Source organism: Bidens hawaiensis, unplaced genomic scaffold (genome assembly GCF_021521415.1).
Source record: "Bidens hawaiensis isolate Kalapana, Puna unplaced genomic scaffold, B.hawaiensis_p1.1 tig00031816_1, whole genome shotgun sequence".
NCBI lineage: Eukaryota > Viridiplantae > Streptophyta > Magnoliopsida > Asterales > Asteraceae > Bidens > Bidens hawaiensis.
In genome coordinates, this window is record NW_027495384.1 from 2,073 (window position 1) to 16,397 (window position 14,325).

Below are 14,325 nucleotides of genomic sequence, written 5' to 3' on the forward strand. Positions count from 1 at the left end.
CGGTTTATGTTATATTTGTTACGGTACCCGGAATTAAAAAAAACAAAATGACAACGACAATACGGTGCCGCCAAGTGGCCTGATCGCCACTTTTTGAGTTTTGACTCATTTTTGGAGTCTTCTTTAATTAAAAAAAAAACCATTTTTATCTTGTTGGATTTTGTGGGTTCCACACTTCCAAGACAAAACCCATCACACTCATGTTTCTTAGTTAGGTCTGATTAATAAGAACATGAGTACTACAGGAACAAGCACATTTGTTATCAGATGGGTTAATTTCTTGTTCATGGTATGTCTCTATCTTTTAGTTTTGTCTTTTAGCTTGAATGCACATCAAGTGTTTGATGAAATGCTTGACTGAATACAACTTCACATTTTAGCTAGTAGGTGTGGTGGTTATAGGATTTGGAGTGTGGATGAGGAGTCATCATGATGGTTGTTATAAGTTCCTTACGATACCGGTTACGACACTCGGCTTCTTAATCTTTATAATGTAAGTTAGTTGTCCTGTTAGGAGTGCAAACGAGCCCAGCCGAGTCTTGGCTTGTTTAACTTACCTAGAGCTCGAGTTCAAGCTCGGCTAGTCGGCTTGTGAGTAGATTTTCAAGCTCGAGCTCGGCTCGTTTACTGTTTATCAAATATTTTCTATATAATTATAATTATAATATTTTTTTCTATTGTAATTTTATGTATAAAATAATATATATTATTTAGTTATTTTTTCATAACATTATATTAATTAATTAGTAACTATTAAATATATATTTTTAAAAAATTATATAAATGACAGGCTCGATAAGTGAAGCTCAGGCTTGTTTATTAAACGAGCTTACTTTTAGACTCGAGCTCGGGCTCGATCGAGTTTTTAAACGAGCCGATCTCAATTAGCTCGGCTCGTTTGCACCCCTACCTGTTATCTTTCAATCAAAGACTAGTTTCTCTGTTTGATGGTTGATCTCAAAGTTATTAAATATTTGTGTTTACATTTTCCAGTTCGGTCATCGGGTTTTTGGGAGCACTAAAGAACAACTCTATATTGTTATGGATGGTATATTCATGTACCGAAGTTGTTATAATATTCTTATGATTTTGTTACAGTTTTGTTAGTTTTTCGTGATATTTTTAACTTAATTGCAGTATTTGGTCATGCTGTTTTTGGTTTTGGTTGGGATACTTGTCTTTACGGTCTTGGTGTAAGTGTACTTGGTTGATTATATACATAGAGATTTTATGTTTAGATTAGGGGTGTAAACGAGCCGACCTGAGCCTGAGCTTGGCTCATTTTGACTTACGAAATGCTCGAGCGTGGCTCGTTATGAGCTCTTTTTCTAAAGCTCGAGCTCAGCTCGTGAGTTGTTTTTAAGCTCGGGCTCGACTCTTTTATTATTTTTTAATTTATATACGTTTTTTTATTATTTTTATATATTTTGAGAAAAAACTTTTAACGAGCCTAAGCTCGGCGGTACAGTATGAAATTAATATGTAGAAGTCCAAAGAAATCAAAATAAAAAATACAGAAGGCCCGTTAAGGCTTGACAAGCCTAAGTGTAGTACCTTAAACGAGCCAAATCTTAGCCAAGCGCGACTCGAGCTCGGTTCGACGAGCCTAAATGAGCTTCCCATACTAGACTTGAGCTTGGGCTCGATAACTAACGCGTTTTATTTGAAGCTCGGGCTCAACTTGAGCTCGAAAAAGCTCAACTCGTTTCTAGCTTTTTATCAATTCGAACTCGAGTAGCTTGCTAGCAGCTCGGACCGTTTGCACTCCTAGATGAGATATCTACTAACTTATATTGTTGTTAGGTTTATTGTAACGAATAACGCTTCTGGTCACAATGCTGCAGGTTTGAGGTAAGATCAAAGTCACAATTCTGTATGTTAATTTTATCTTTTTAGTTTGAACTAATACAAACGATAAAGCGCGCTATCCATTAATCTGTTTTTATGATTAGATACAAGGAGTATGAACTCCAAGATTACGGTTCTTGGTTTATTAAAAAAGTAAGTTTATTTCCTTTAAACACGAGTTAAAAATTTATCGAGTTCATATAAATATATAAACCATCTAAGTTTATTTCATGTATTAATGTTCAGTTAAACGACACACGTAACTGGAAACACCTTCAAAGTTGTTTCGTGAAAACCGCGGTTTGTAACAGCCTGCCAAAAAGATACAAAGTATGTGTTTCATTTCTAACTATATTCCATATGTAATGTATTATAAGGTTATCAAGTTGTGTTTATTGCAGACTCTCAAACAATACAGACTGGCAGAATTAACTCCCATTGAAGCTGGTTGTTGCAGACCGCCATCTCAGTAAGCCTCTTTTAACTCAGATGTGGTTTTTCGACTCGTTTACCATTTAAAAATGGGCTTAAAGTGTGAACCGTGTATTAGGTGTGGTTATCCTGCGGTTAATGCATCTTACTATGATTTAAGCTTTCATCCGGTGAGCGGTAACAAGGACTGCAAACTTTACAAGAACTCTAAATTGATCAAGTGCTATAACTGTGATTCCTGCAAGTAAATTATCATTTCATTTGCACACATTAACATTCTATGTTAATATGTCACTTATGATTATGTTGTTTATAGGGCTGGAGTTGCACAATATATAAAAACCGAGTGGCGGGTGGTTGCAATCTTTAACGTTATCTTGTTCGTGATCTTGGTAATTCACTTTCAACTATCGATGATTATATCTAGTGGTAGTTGCAAGATTAAATATTTTTGTTCACGGGATCTTGAATTCGTGACATTTTTGCTTGATTGCAGTTGATGATCTATTTCGTGGGATGTTGTGCGAGACGAAATGCTGCCAGGATGAACTCAAAAGTTTAAAAGATTACTGAAAGCTTATTTCAAATATTTTGAATGTTTAGTTGTTTATTATTTCATGGGATTTCTTTATTGGGTAGAACTGATGGAAATATTAGCGGGTTGTTTAACGAGTCAAAACGTGTCATTGTGGTCTGTGGAAACTGATTGTTCATTAATGATGATTAAAATGAGTCGGGTCAACTGACACACGAAACATTTTTGTATCAATATTACAAAAAGGGCTAGAGCAGTGGCGGAACCAGAAATATTCTCCTACGGGTTCGGAATTTTTCGGTGCTCGACTTTTTCCGGCGTCAAAATTTTCAGGCCCGGATGGGTCGGGTCGGTCATTTGGCCAAATAAATAAAACCCAATATCACTATCATAAGAAAAAGTATATTGTCGTTTTCTGGCCCAAACTGGTGAAAGGGGCTGTCTGGACCTGGTTGATAGAAAGGAAATTGGTCGGTCGTTGTTTTTGCCTTTTTTTTTAATTTAACTTTTATTTAGGTATTATGTTTAATGTTAATTGGGTTGGGCTTATTAACCCCGTCGTTTTTTATAATCTAATATCATATATGGATTATTAATGGCCCGGCCCATATGTAATGTTTGTTACTAACTTTTATAGTTTTTCAATTTTTCTTTAAACTTTTTATATTTTATTAAAAAAATATTCATTACTAAAACATATTTTAACTAAATTTTTCATTATTGGTTCAAATATTATTTTAATATGATATTTGGTTCACTCGTTATAATGTACCTATACGTTATAAATAAAACTAAAAATTGACAAGGTTCAGCCGAACCCGGTGAAGTGTATGTGGCTTCACCACTGGGCTAGCGACACATCTTGACATCTTGTTACCCATTTGTCTTCTATTCAGATGTAAAGACTACCCGTTTATAAGTTAAGGGATTAAAATGTAATATTTCATTATTACTATTATTATAATTGACAATGTCTTCCATTGAAGCTAGCAAAATCTTAATCAGTGGACAAATGAAACATGTCGAAACCCAAAAAGGCAAAAAAAAAAAATTGTTTCCAGTAATTAATATTTATTTTGGCCTATAATTTATATCCATTGATATAAATTGAATGAACCATTTTTGGAACAGGTTTTGTTAAACAATCAATTGCAAAAGATACCACCTGTTGTGTTTGAATCAGATTTTAACATGGCCAAAACATTGCATGACATCACCGTTAAGGTTTGATCAATATTAATGCTTTCATTTACGGTTAAATTCGGATTTTGTTAACAAGTTTTATGATTACATATTCTATAAATGGTTGTCAAATTCGCATCTTTTCTTGATTTTAGTTTTGTCATTTGTACCCATATATACATGTTATTCTTATACACAAGGCCGGCCCATAGAGAGGTCAAAGAAGGCGATCGCCCCGGTTTTCCGTTAGGCCCATTTATAAAGTTAAACACACTTTGAGTATGATAAAATAAGGCTCATTGAATGATTTAAACCCAATAGTCCGATACCCATTAACATTTAACAATTTAAAAAAAATAGAGAACCGGCCTCGGAAGCCATAAGGCCGCTCAGACGCCCACCTCCGTTCGTCCACCAGCCCACCTAATATCCCAAGGAAGATTTAACGGATTGACAATTATTGTTGTTGTGAATGAAATGTTAGAGACCGTGGATTACAAAGAGTTGATCGAATGCTTTGCTTCCAAAAATGCTACAAGAGCTTCACGTTTCGTTTAAGTATTTTAATTATATCATTTTGCTAAAATATTTTTGTTTGTTTTCATGTTATTACGATTAATTTTAATTATATATATACGCGTTATTAAGTTTGCATTTTCGGTCCGTTGTTTTACATGTCCCAGGCCCTGAATATGTTTTATATTCTCAGGAACGACCCTAGTTATACGGACATATAACAAATATATAAGATAGGGTGTGGTATGTTTAGCGCAAACCCTTTAGACAGATTTTCATATGCTATGATATTCGGTTTTTTGCAACCAGGATGCTAAAGGACAAGATGTTTCACTTAACATGTACAAGGGAAAAGTCTTGCTAATTGTCAATGTTGCTTCACAATGGTATGCTCAAAGATTTGATTTTTATCAATTATTCGACACGAATCTTATTCACTCTTTCGGTCGTTTGTTTCTTTTTGTAAACTACAGTGGGTTTACTAATTCTAATTATTCCGAGTTAACAACCTTGTACTTGAAGTACAAGGATCAAGGTTGGTTTTTAATCTTTCTCTGACCCGCCTTTTAATTCATCCTATAATATTTTCAACTCACTCTAACATGTGACACGTGTTTATTAATTGTTACAGGTTTTGAGATTCTTGCGTTCCCTTGCAACCAGTTTGGCTCGCAAGAACCCGGATCCAATGAACAAATCCAAGAGTTTGCTTGCACGCGTTTTAAAGCCGAATACCCTGTCTTTAGTAAGGTTTGTGTTTTTGTACTTTAAAAGCATCATTAAAATGAATAAAAGTATAAAAACAACCTTTGACAACGACATGATTTGTAGGTGAATGTGAATGGGAAAGATGCGGATCCTTTGTACAAATTCTTGAAATCGAGCAAAGGAGGGTTTCTTGGGGACGCTATAAAATGGAACTTTACGAAGTTTTTAGTTGACGGTGAGGGGGAGGTTGTTGACCGTTATGCACCCACGACCAGTCCTTTAAGCATCGAGGTAAATTATGCTTTGTGTTGTAATCTTTTTGTGTTGAAAATATAAAAACATTTTATTGTTGAATGCAGAAGGATATAAAGAAGCTGCTTAATATTGCTTAGCTGCTGTTTCATGAGTCATTTTATTGTTTAACAGACCGAGGGTCACAAGTTGTTGCTACCCATTTAACACGAGGACGCAAACAATACTTTACTCTTGTATTTATGCAAACAAAACTTCACTCTTGTATTAATTTGATATTATAAACTTTTAAGCATGTAGTAAAGTAAGTTTGTACTCATTTGTATTCTATATTGTATACATCAACATGCCTTCACATTTACGGGGCGTGTTATGTTACATGAGTTGTATGATGTTAAATCAAGTACGTCATATGAATTTGTAAACGATCACATTAACCATTTATGTGGCGGTCGAACATAACATTACATGTCACATGATTTGGCGAACACCATCTCATACGACCGCTCATACAATGAATGGTGTATGAAAACCAAATTAATTAATTCCATAGAATCAAGCAAACTTTTTATTTTACAAGCAAATAAAAGAGTTCATGCATGCACTGTCCGGTACTTAATGTATTAAGTACTCGATCGTAGGAATCGAATGAACTAAATACAAGTCTTAGTGCAAAAGCATCGTCTCTGAAAACCACGGCATTTGCCACCGGAAAAGCCTTCATTTTTGCAAACAAGAGCGCAGTTATTGTCCCTTACACATGTCCCATGAAATTTGTGGCTTTGTGACTCGCATGTCCTCGCCTCCACCACCATCATCATCTTTCCACATCTATTTTCTTCTTCAACTGCAAATAATTGTTAATAATAATATAAATATATATACTTTCCAACTCAATCGACATCATCATCAAGGCCGATTCTTGAGGTGTGCAAACCGCACCCTCAGCTCAAGACACGGAGCCAAAAATGATATAGATATAAAAATAATTTTCAAAATTAAAATCGTAAATATAGATATAAAAAATTGATAAAACTACACTTAAATAACATTAACATACACATTTTTTTATAAAAAGCGTTAGTTTTCAAGATTTCCGATATTCATTATATATATAAATAGGTTAAAGTAAAAAATATAGTTTTCTAGAAAAAGTAAGAATAGATCTAGGCTCTTACATCTAGAATATGATTGTGATTAGTAGTTTCCAAAATACGAAATAGTTTCTAGGATATATGTTTTGGCTAAATATTTCCTTAGATAGGCTCACATAGTTTCTTAACTCCAAGTTATATGTTCTTATTCCTTTTATATTATAATTCATTCATTTAGTAAAGTTTAGGTTATTAAGCCCAAACCAAAATTCATTTGGTAAAGAATGCTTAGAGAGCTTCATGAACCATCGGTTAGCCATGAACTATTATTGTATTTGATTTTATTACTATAATTTTGTATATTTCTTGTTAAGCATTCTTAGCGAGCGAGTCTTTATATTATTTTGAGTGAATTATCTATATTAAATAGAAGTTGTGAGTGGATAAGATAGAGAAACTTTTATTCATGAGCAAAATATGGTTCACCCTCTATAATTTTTTACTTATTTATCGTATGTGGTTGTGAGTGGGTGAGAAGGATACGGAGATGCTATTGGGACTTATTTCTATAATTAGACTAAAAAACATTATAGATCTCTCATGTTTAATTAAATTAATGTTTTTTTAATATTTTTTTATACATTTATCATTGCAGATTTTTATCTCATCTACTAACAACAAATTCAACAAATATTAAAAAAAATAAAAGCAAACCAACCAAGTTTCTTCAAAATTAAAAAAAATCACTACGTTTTTTCTCTCACTCTATAATTTAGACTCAGAACCCCACCATATAATTTGCAAGTTTCCCGGCATAATTTTAAGGGATGGGTTGAGAATGCTTTTATAACGTCAAAATTATTTTAGAAAAATAGCTTATATATTTATTCAATCGTTTGGGTCTTCGTACGGTCTTTTTATTTCGGCGACTAAGGTATATAAATTCTCCAAGACAAGTCAACATTCCTGACCATCATCATTCCATTTGAGTTTAGCTTGCATGCAAGAAGAGACATATATATTACTATAAGTAGTTACTTACACGGAACTAAGAGGATCAAGAGAAGGATGAGGAAGACGCCATGGATGCTGCTAGTTTTCGCCATTAATAATATATTATATTAATTGGTGTGATGTGTGTAAGCTATTGTGTAGATGTTGGATTTATAATGACATGCATCAAGAAGCTAGCCATGTGGTGTACGTGTATGTGTTACATGTGTATGTCTTGACACTTGTAACCCATGCAATCCCTACACATTTCACTTTCCTATGTCACAACAATACTCGAAACTTTAACCATTTGCTTTAATATTTTCAATTTCCTTTTCTATAAATTTCAAATTCTTAAAACCGATGATGGATCTAGAAGAAAATACGAGGGTAACGCATGCTAAAAATGTTTTGTTCAGTAGTAGTTGATGCCCGATACATAAAATGAATAAGAATAAAAAAGATTCTTGCACTGCAACTATACTTCGTCGAGAAATTTAAGAGGTATCAAAAAGGTCACCGACAAAAAAAATATATATATTGAAAGTATATTGCACCACTTACTTAAATCTTATCATATTACGGAGGCCACATAACAACCTATAAATAAATTTCATCTTGTTGTGAAACAAGCCTAATAGCTAAAACAACATGACAAAGACATATAGAGATAAAAGGAGAGATTCCATTAATTGTGTGTATTACAATGAGTTACAATGAGATGTATATATAGGAGAAGATAACTTGGAGAAAAAGCCTAATCTATATTAGGTATTGATAACCACAACAATATATGTTTATAACACTCCCCCTTGGTTATCAACTCAATACGCTTGGACATGCTGCCTCATTAAAAACCTTGCTAGAAAAACCCAGTGGGACAAAATCATAGTTAAGGGAAAAAGAGTGCAGCGCGTATTTCCCCCCCCCCCCCTGATTTATATATCCTTTAAAATGGTAAATATCGATTTTCTATGAAAGTTACCCAAAACTTTTGTAGTCAATCATTTGCGTCTTCATCCCTTGACATTTGAATCTATAAGTTGAATAATGTTGTATGATCTTCATGTGAAAACTTCTATTGCTTCATTTGGTAAACACTATGATCCTGTTGTGTTTATCTGCATCAAAAAGACTAACCAAACTTGTTTTGATGTGTTAGTAAAATATAAACACATATCTTTCATACCTGAAATACATGTTTTAACCCATTTTGATGTCTCCTAGCAAGACACATGCCGATAAATATAAATAAAGAAAATAATAATCGTACATAGCTAACAGTACAACATAATGCATATATGCATTTAATTATGTTATTTTCGAACCAATAATATTTCATATTTAGATAGGATATGATATAGAGTCATTGTGTGACATCCTTTAACGTGCTAAAAGAATTAAATTTGTCCATGGTAAAATGTCTCAACATTTCCTAGATCTTTGATGGATTTATAAACATATAATTACACATATACTCAAACTATAAGTCGAGCAATAATCACTTGTCAAGGTCTTTCAAAAAGAATTTTCTCTTTAAAACCTCATGAGTTTCTCTTGATGATGCGTACATAATCACTGTATTATTATAATGAACTTTTAAGAGTGAAATTTTGATAAAAGTGTGGCTAATTATATCCACTTATCTCCATCTTTATCAAAATATCTCTTAATTTGTGCCAAGCTCAATCCGAATAATTTAATCCATACGTAATAAGCATAAGTCCATACATTTACTAATCAATCATGGACTTCTTTTCAACTTGACAAATTATGCATACGCATTCACTTTTCCATGATTTTTTGCTGCATAAACTTGATCATTAACACATCATTTTGTATCACATATCAAAAATCCATATTGTATAATTTATTTATTTATTGAGATATTGTACTCATCATGTACATTCTCTTTTATGTGTATCCTTATGGATGCACAAGAATTCAATCATTAAGATGTATCAATTAACCTTTCAAGTATTCAATCACCTCAGGAAACTCTTCATGAGTTCCATTTATGTTCTACACATACAATAATTGTAAAGTATTCAAATATGACTTTATACACAACAATCATTATGTTCTCGAGAACTTACTTTACATGATTTGATAATTCAAATCCTTCATAGATTTTCTTGTAAACTCTCGGTATCAACTGAATAACAATATTTATTGGACACATATCAATTCTCTCTTTATATTACCAGATTGTTTAGTTATCGGAAAGTCATTGCTTCCACCATTGGAGAATGTGTCTCCTCATAATTAATCATGGGTCTTTGCAAAAATTCTTGTACCATCAAATTTTGCCTTATATCATGATGTGTTGTAAAACACACCTATTTTCCATACCTTTTTATCATCTTTTTATTACTAATTTATATAATAAATCATGTTTTTTATTTCGTTTTAATTTGATCTTACAATGTTTATTATTTTGTGTAGGTGACGAATTTTAAAGAAGAAAATGTTCAGTTTTTTTTTGAAGACATTGGAGGCCTTTATGATCAAGTTAACAAGAACAAGCTCAAGGCCCGACCCAAGCCCGCTAGAAGAAAGCTTTACATAGTTATTATATATTAAAACACAAAAAATATTAAAAACCCTAGGCAGCTTCACTAATTCCGGATCGGAGGAACAAAAGAAAGAATATAAGTTTGTTATATTGGTGGTGGTCGGCTGTTTGGTTGAAGGGACACCAAAATTTGTGTTTTGGTTAATAATTCACGTGAGGCATTTGTGTGCAAGTGGGCATCCAAAAGAAATTAAATCAACTCTTTGTTGATTTAATATTGGTCGACCAGGAAGTTTTTTTTGGAAGAATATTATTAAATCAAAAGCAAACATCACAAAGAACCCCCACCTGGTCCAATCGCAACAACAGCAGGGAAAAAGGTAAAAAAAAAGTGTTGTTCAAGCTAGTTGGCAGCTAGGAAAAGAAGAGGCTCGTTAAGGAAATCTTTGGACAACAGCTCGGGTTGGTATTCATCATTAATCTCAGCCCTAATTGGTAGTAAAACATCATAAACTTTGTGTTTTTATTCAAGATACATAACTAGTTGAACTTGATATTTTACTTGAATAGTTTTGCAATTGATTTGACGTTTGACTTGTGCTTGATTGTTCTTGAATCTTGAATGAGTTTTATTATGTTTATGTTGATTTTTATGATGTTTATAATAAGATATACCGGCTGTCCAAAAATCATGTTAGGCTAAACTCGTTAGTACTACCTAGGTTGAGACGAATATTGATTTTGTTTGACGGTTTATTTAGTTTTGACTAGTTACACGACGTATTATTATTGAAAGCTTTATATAATTTAATCTTTGATGTGTTAAATATTGTCTTTATATAATTATTGCTTATTGATTCAGCGTATTACTTTGATTGATTGATTGTGTGTCGTTCGGTTAGGGTTCTACGTTTATGTCTTAGACTTGGTGTTTTTGATCTGTTTGTGGTTAGCGCGACTATAAGAATCTTAAGTGAAATTAATTATTAAATTTCAATAGTTTCACATTCCTTGCGACCGAGAGGTAATAGGGAGTCAGTTTGTCTCGTGTCTTTATTCGGTTAGGTTAGAATTGCGCGAGAGCGAGTTTTGGTCTTATCCGGTTTAGTTTTGCGTGCAAATATGTGTCTTAGATTTAGTTAAATATTGTTACCCCTTTATCCCTATAATTGCTAGTACCAATTTTAAGCGGGTTTTGTGTCGTTGAGTCCGAGAGGAGATGCGTCAGTAGGATACCTTAGTAATCTTTTTACCGGTGCATTTATTAAATTTTCTTAGATTTGTGAGGGTTAGTTGGTGAGACCGAGAGGTGATCTAGCGAACTTTAATAAGTCTTGGTTAATTATTTTAAGATCCCGGTGTCGTGTGATTAGTTAATTACGTTAACCGTTGAACTGTCAATAAAATTCTTGCCTAGGTAGTCGTTTCTCCATATTTGTTAAAAGCTCCGTAAGTGCCGTTAAGTTTTCTTGTTAGTTTCGTTAAGTTAAGTAAGTTAGTTTTAAATTAATTAAAATAAAATAAAAAATAATAATAAAATCAATTACAAATATTATTAGGGTAGGACTTGGATTAGGGTCTATTATTTGAGCCGTTCTCACGTGTCTTCGAGTTCGATATCCAGACTTTCCTTATCTTTGCTATACGCGACCTACCGCCGTTTGTGTGAACTAGGATAGATTGTTTGGTTTTTAAAGCTTAGTTGTGATTCGTGTTTTATTTATATATATATATTCGCACATCATATCACTTGATGAATTTTCATAACTCATATACAATACCCGTTTGTATCTAACACATTTTACAACTTCAGTTGTACGGACTGCTAGTCCAACAAACTTTCCGTTATTTAGAGAATACAACTCTGCCTTGTTTGCATATTTCCACTTTGGCCAATCATTTTTATAGGCAGATTTAGAATCTTGATCCTCATCATCATCATTTCAAGCGCTAATTATACATATATATAAAGTATAGTGACGTCGACTTTATTTCGATTCCATATATCTTTGTAGACATGATACAACATAATTTATTGAGAGCTCTTTGTTTTCAGGTACCTAAGATTCTTCAAGAACCATCATGTCTAATCTCTTTCAAGAGACCTTTTTATTGTACCTCGACTTGACCATCTTTATTACTTGCTCCAATTTTCGAGGAAATTTTACCTTTGGAATCGATTGGTCTACCATGTTACATTTGTGTATTAGACTCATTATCAATATGTGTTTGTCCTTCTTAGACAACTTTAATTGGAGCATTAGCAGTTGGTATATGTGTCTTAGATAGACACTTTATTTTGGTCAGTGAATTATCTGATAATTGATTCGTTAAGTTGTATACATGAATTATCCTTTAAATTTTCAGTTTATATAATTTAATTTGAGGATCAATGATAATTCATTCCAACTAAATTCATTTTCCAACTGCCTTATATTTCCCCCTGATGTTGGGAATATCGATTCACTAAAGTGAAAACCAATGAGCCATAAACAAACATCTCAATACCGACATAAATTCCTAACTTCCTTTGTGGTCTCATCTTTGTGTCTTGTGGTGGATTAATTTCAGTAAATAACACACATTAGATGAGAAATACTTGGTTACTGACAAAAAACCAATTGCAATGGGGATGAAGTATCATAACTTGTTGGCTTGATGTGAATTAGTTTAAAGACATGTAAAATCATATGTACTCAAATACAAACATGAACCTTTGTTCTTGTGATAATTGCCTTTGCAACCAATTACAGACATTGAGTAATCGTCTTTAACAAAACAGTTTATGTAAGAACATAATATGTTATGAAGTTCAACACTTATTCCAATGATCATTATTAACTTGGGAATCAAATTCATTATTATAACCGAATGTAAATATACCAATCTGAAATAATATGCTTGCTATCTTATTAGCTAAGCCATAGATCATGCAAACATGAAGTTGCGATCTTGATAACCATTTAGACGATGCATCGATTTTGAAAACACTAAATGGTATCATGTGAGCATATGTGTATCATTTTCTCAATTCCATAATATTTAGGGATTTACACCCTTTCTCGGTTGGTATATAAACAATTCCTCTTGAGAGCAATATTACATGTATAAATTAGGTTTAATCTTTTGGTTCTTCAATAAATTTCACATCATTGACTCGGTGTGGTCTAACCGGTCATGCCATTAGATAATTATGATCCATAAACTACAGGTTTATGATTGTATATGTATTACTCTTATTTAATACAATATTATAAATATGAGAGAACATTGTATTATCGCTTCAAGCGATCATCTGATTTCACATTTGTATTTCCAAATTTTGTTCTCATATATGATCAATCTCTTTGCCACATGTGGTGGTCAATCTCATTATTAGCATGGGCTTCATTATATATTCATGATTGATCTCATTATTAATGTAATCACAATTACAATTTTCTCAATTATGTTCATGATTGCAATAATCAATACGTTGTCAAATTCACTTCAGGAATGGTATAAAACCAAACCATTTCCATGGTTTTTTCATAACTTTCTCCAGCACGGATACTAAATCACTTCACACGTTTCATACGTTTTAATGATATGCTACTTCAGAAGCATATTTGAGGTTTGACAAATGAAAAATGGCCTTATCCATGTTTTTCCTCATAATTAATCTTCTCTTTATATAACAAGTATTGAGAAAGTAATTACATGAATGAGTCATGTAAGATTTATCATGCTAATATTTTACAACCTTCAATAATGAGATCTAAGGAGAATGACATTTTAAGTGTCATATCTAAACATATTTTTATTTTTCCATGAGATTGATAATAAACCATAACTTGGTGTACTTGTTCTATTCAATACTATCTAATAAATTACACACAATACTAAATAGTATTCATGTCATTATAAAACAAACTATAATAACTTTAAGTTATCTTTTATATTAATTACCTTTAACAAGGTAATATTCATTGACATATGCAAGTGGTCAAATATTTATTTGCTTATGAATTTATTTTGTTAAAACTAATGTACTAACTACTAAGCCACCCAAAAATAGAACACAAACACTAACCGAATTATATATATATCTTTTGAGAACGAAAACCAGTATTCTATATGTAGTATCTTTTGACATCATATTAACTCATCAATTTACTTGACTAACATAACCATAGTTTCTAAAGAAACGACTAGCTATATCATAATCTAGCTACATCATATAATAACCGAGATAAAAATTGCAATTTAGA

At 32.4% G+C, this 14,325-nt stretch overlaps 3 protein-coding genes across 4 annotated transcripts; 2 read left to right on the plus strand and 1 right to left on the minus strand.

The window, feature by feature from the left end:
- The first annotated feature begins 228 nt into the window (after positions 1-228).
- LOC143582628 (tetraspanin-10-like) lies at positions 229-2,966 on the plus strand. 2 transcript variants are annotated; one of them, XM_077065145.1, is made up of 11 exons: positions 229-289; positions 381-493; positions 994-1,048; positions 1,138-1,193; positions 1,804-1,851; positions 1,953-2,001; positions 2,095-2,178; positions 2,250-2,317; positions 2,399-2,524; positions 2,597-2,672; positions 2,777-2,966. In XM_077065145.1, the coding sequence occupies exons 1-11, from the start codon at positions 233-235 to the stop codon at positions 2,840-2,842; spliced, it is 798 nt and encodes a 265-aa protein (XP_076921260.1). In that variant the 5' UTR covers positions 229-232; the 3' UTR covers positions 2,843-2,966. The 2 variants fall into 2 exon arrangements, with proteins under 2 accessions (XP_076921260.1, XP_076921259.1); XM_077065144.1 differs by having other exon boundaries at positions 2,597-2,966.
- An 868-nt stretch (positions 2,967-3,834) lies between these two features.
- LOC143582626 (putative phospholipid hydroperoxide glutathione peroxidase) lies at positions 3,835-5,590 on the plus strand. Its single transcript, XM_077065142.1, has 6 exons — positions 3,835-3,852; positions 3,947-4,039; positions 4,823-4,899; positions 4,987-5,048; positions 5,145-5,263; positions 5,345-5,590. The coding sequence occupies exons 1-6, from the start codon at positions 3,835-3,837 to the stop codon at positions 5,555-5,557; spliced, it is 582 nt and encodes a 193-aa protein (XP_076921257.1). The 3' UTR covers positions 5,558-5,590.
- Positions 5,591-6,116: 526 nt separating this feature from the next.
- On the minus strand, positions 6,117-7,673 carry LOC143582629 (defensin-like protein 1). The gene is made up of 2 exons (XM_077065146.1): positions 7,610-7,673; positions 6,117-6,320 (listed from the first exon to the last, which is right to left on the minus strand). The coding sequence occupies exons 1-2, from the start codon at positions 7,671-7,673 to the stop codon at positions 6,127-6,129; spliced, it is 258 nt and encodes an 85-aa protein (XP_076921261.1). The 3' UTR covers positions 6,117-6,126.
- Between the last annotated feature and the right edge of the window lie 6,652 nt (positions 7,674-14,325).

Excerpts from the sequence above, each read along its gene's own strand:
- LOC143582628 (XM_077065144.1), top strand. The coding sequence starts at position 233 with ATGAGTACTACAGGAACAAGCACATTTGTTATCAGATGGGTTAATTTC. Across the intron at positions 1,049-1,137 it reads ACTCTATATTGTTATGGATG|TATTTGGTCATGCTGTTTTT; the intron begins GTATATTCATGT and ends ACTTAATTGCAG. Across the intron at positions 2,525-2,596 it reads TATAACTGTGATTCCTGCAA|GGCTGGAGTTGCACAATATA; the intron begins GTAAATTATCAT and ends TGTTGTTTATAG.
- LOC143582626 (XM_077065142.1), top strand. Across the intron at positions 4,040-4,822 it reads TGCATGACATCACCGTTAAG|GATGCTAAAGGACAAGATGT; the intron begins GTTTGATCAATA and ends TTTTGCAACCAG. Across the intron at positions 5,049-5,144 it reads CTTGAAGTACAAGGATCAAG|GTTTTGAGATTCTTGCGTTC; the intron begins GTTGGTTTTTAA and ends TAATTGTTACAG.
- LOC143582629 (XM_077065146.1), bottom strand. The coding sequence starts at position 7,673 with ATGGCGAAAACTAGCAGCATCCATGGCGTCTTCCTCATCCTTCTCTTG. Across the intron at positions 6,321-7,609 it reads CTTGATCCTCTTAGTTCCGT|TTGAAGAAGAAAATAGATGT; the intron begins GTAAGTAACTAC and ends AATTATTTGCAG.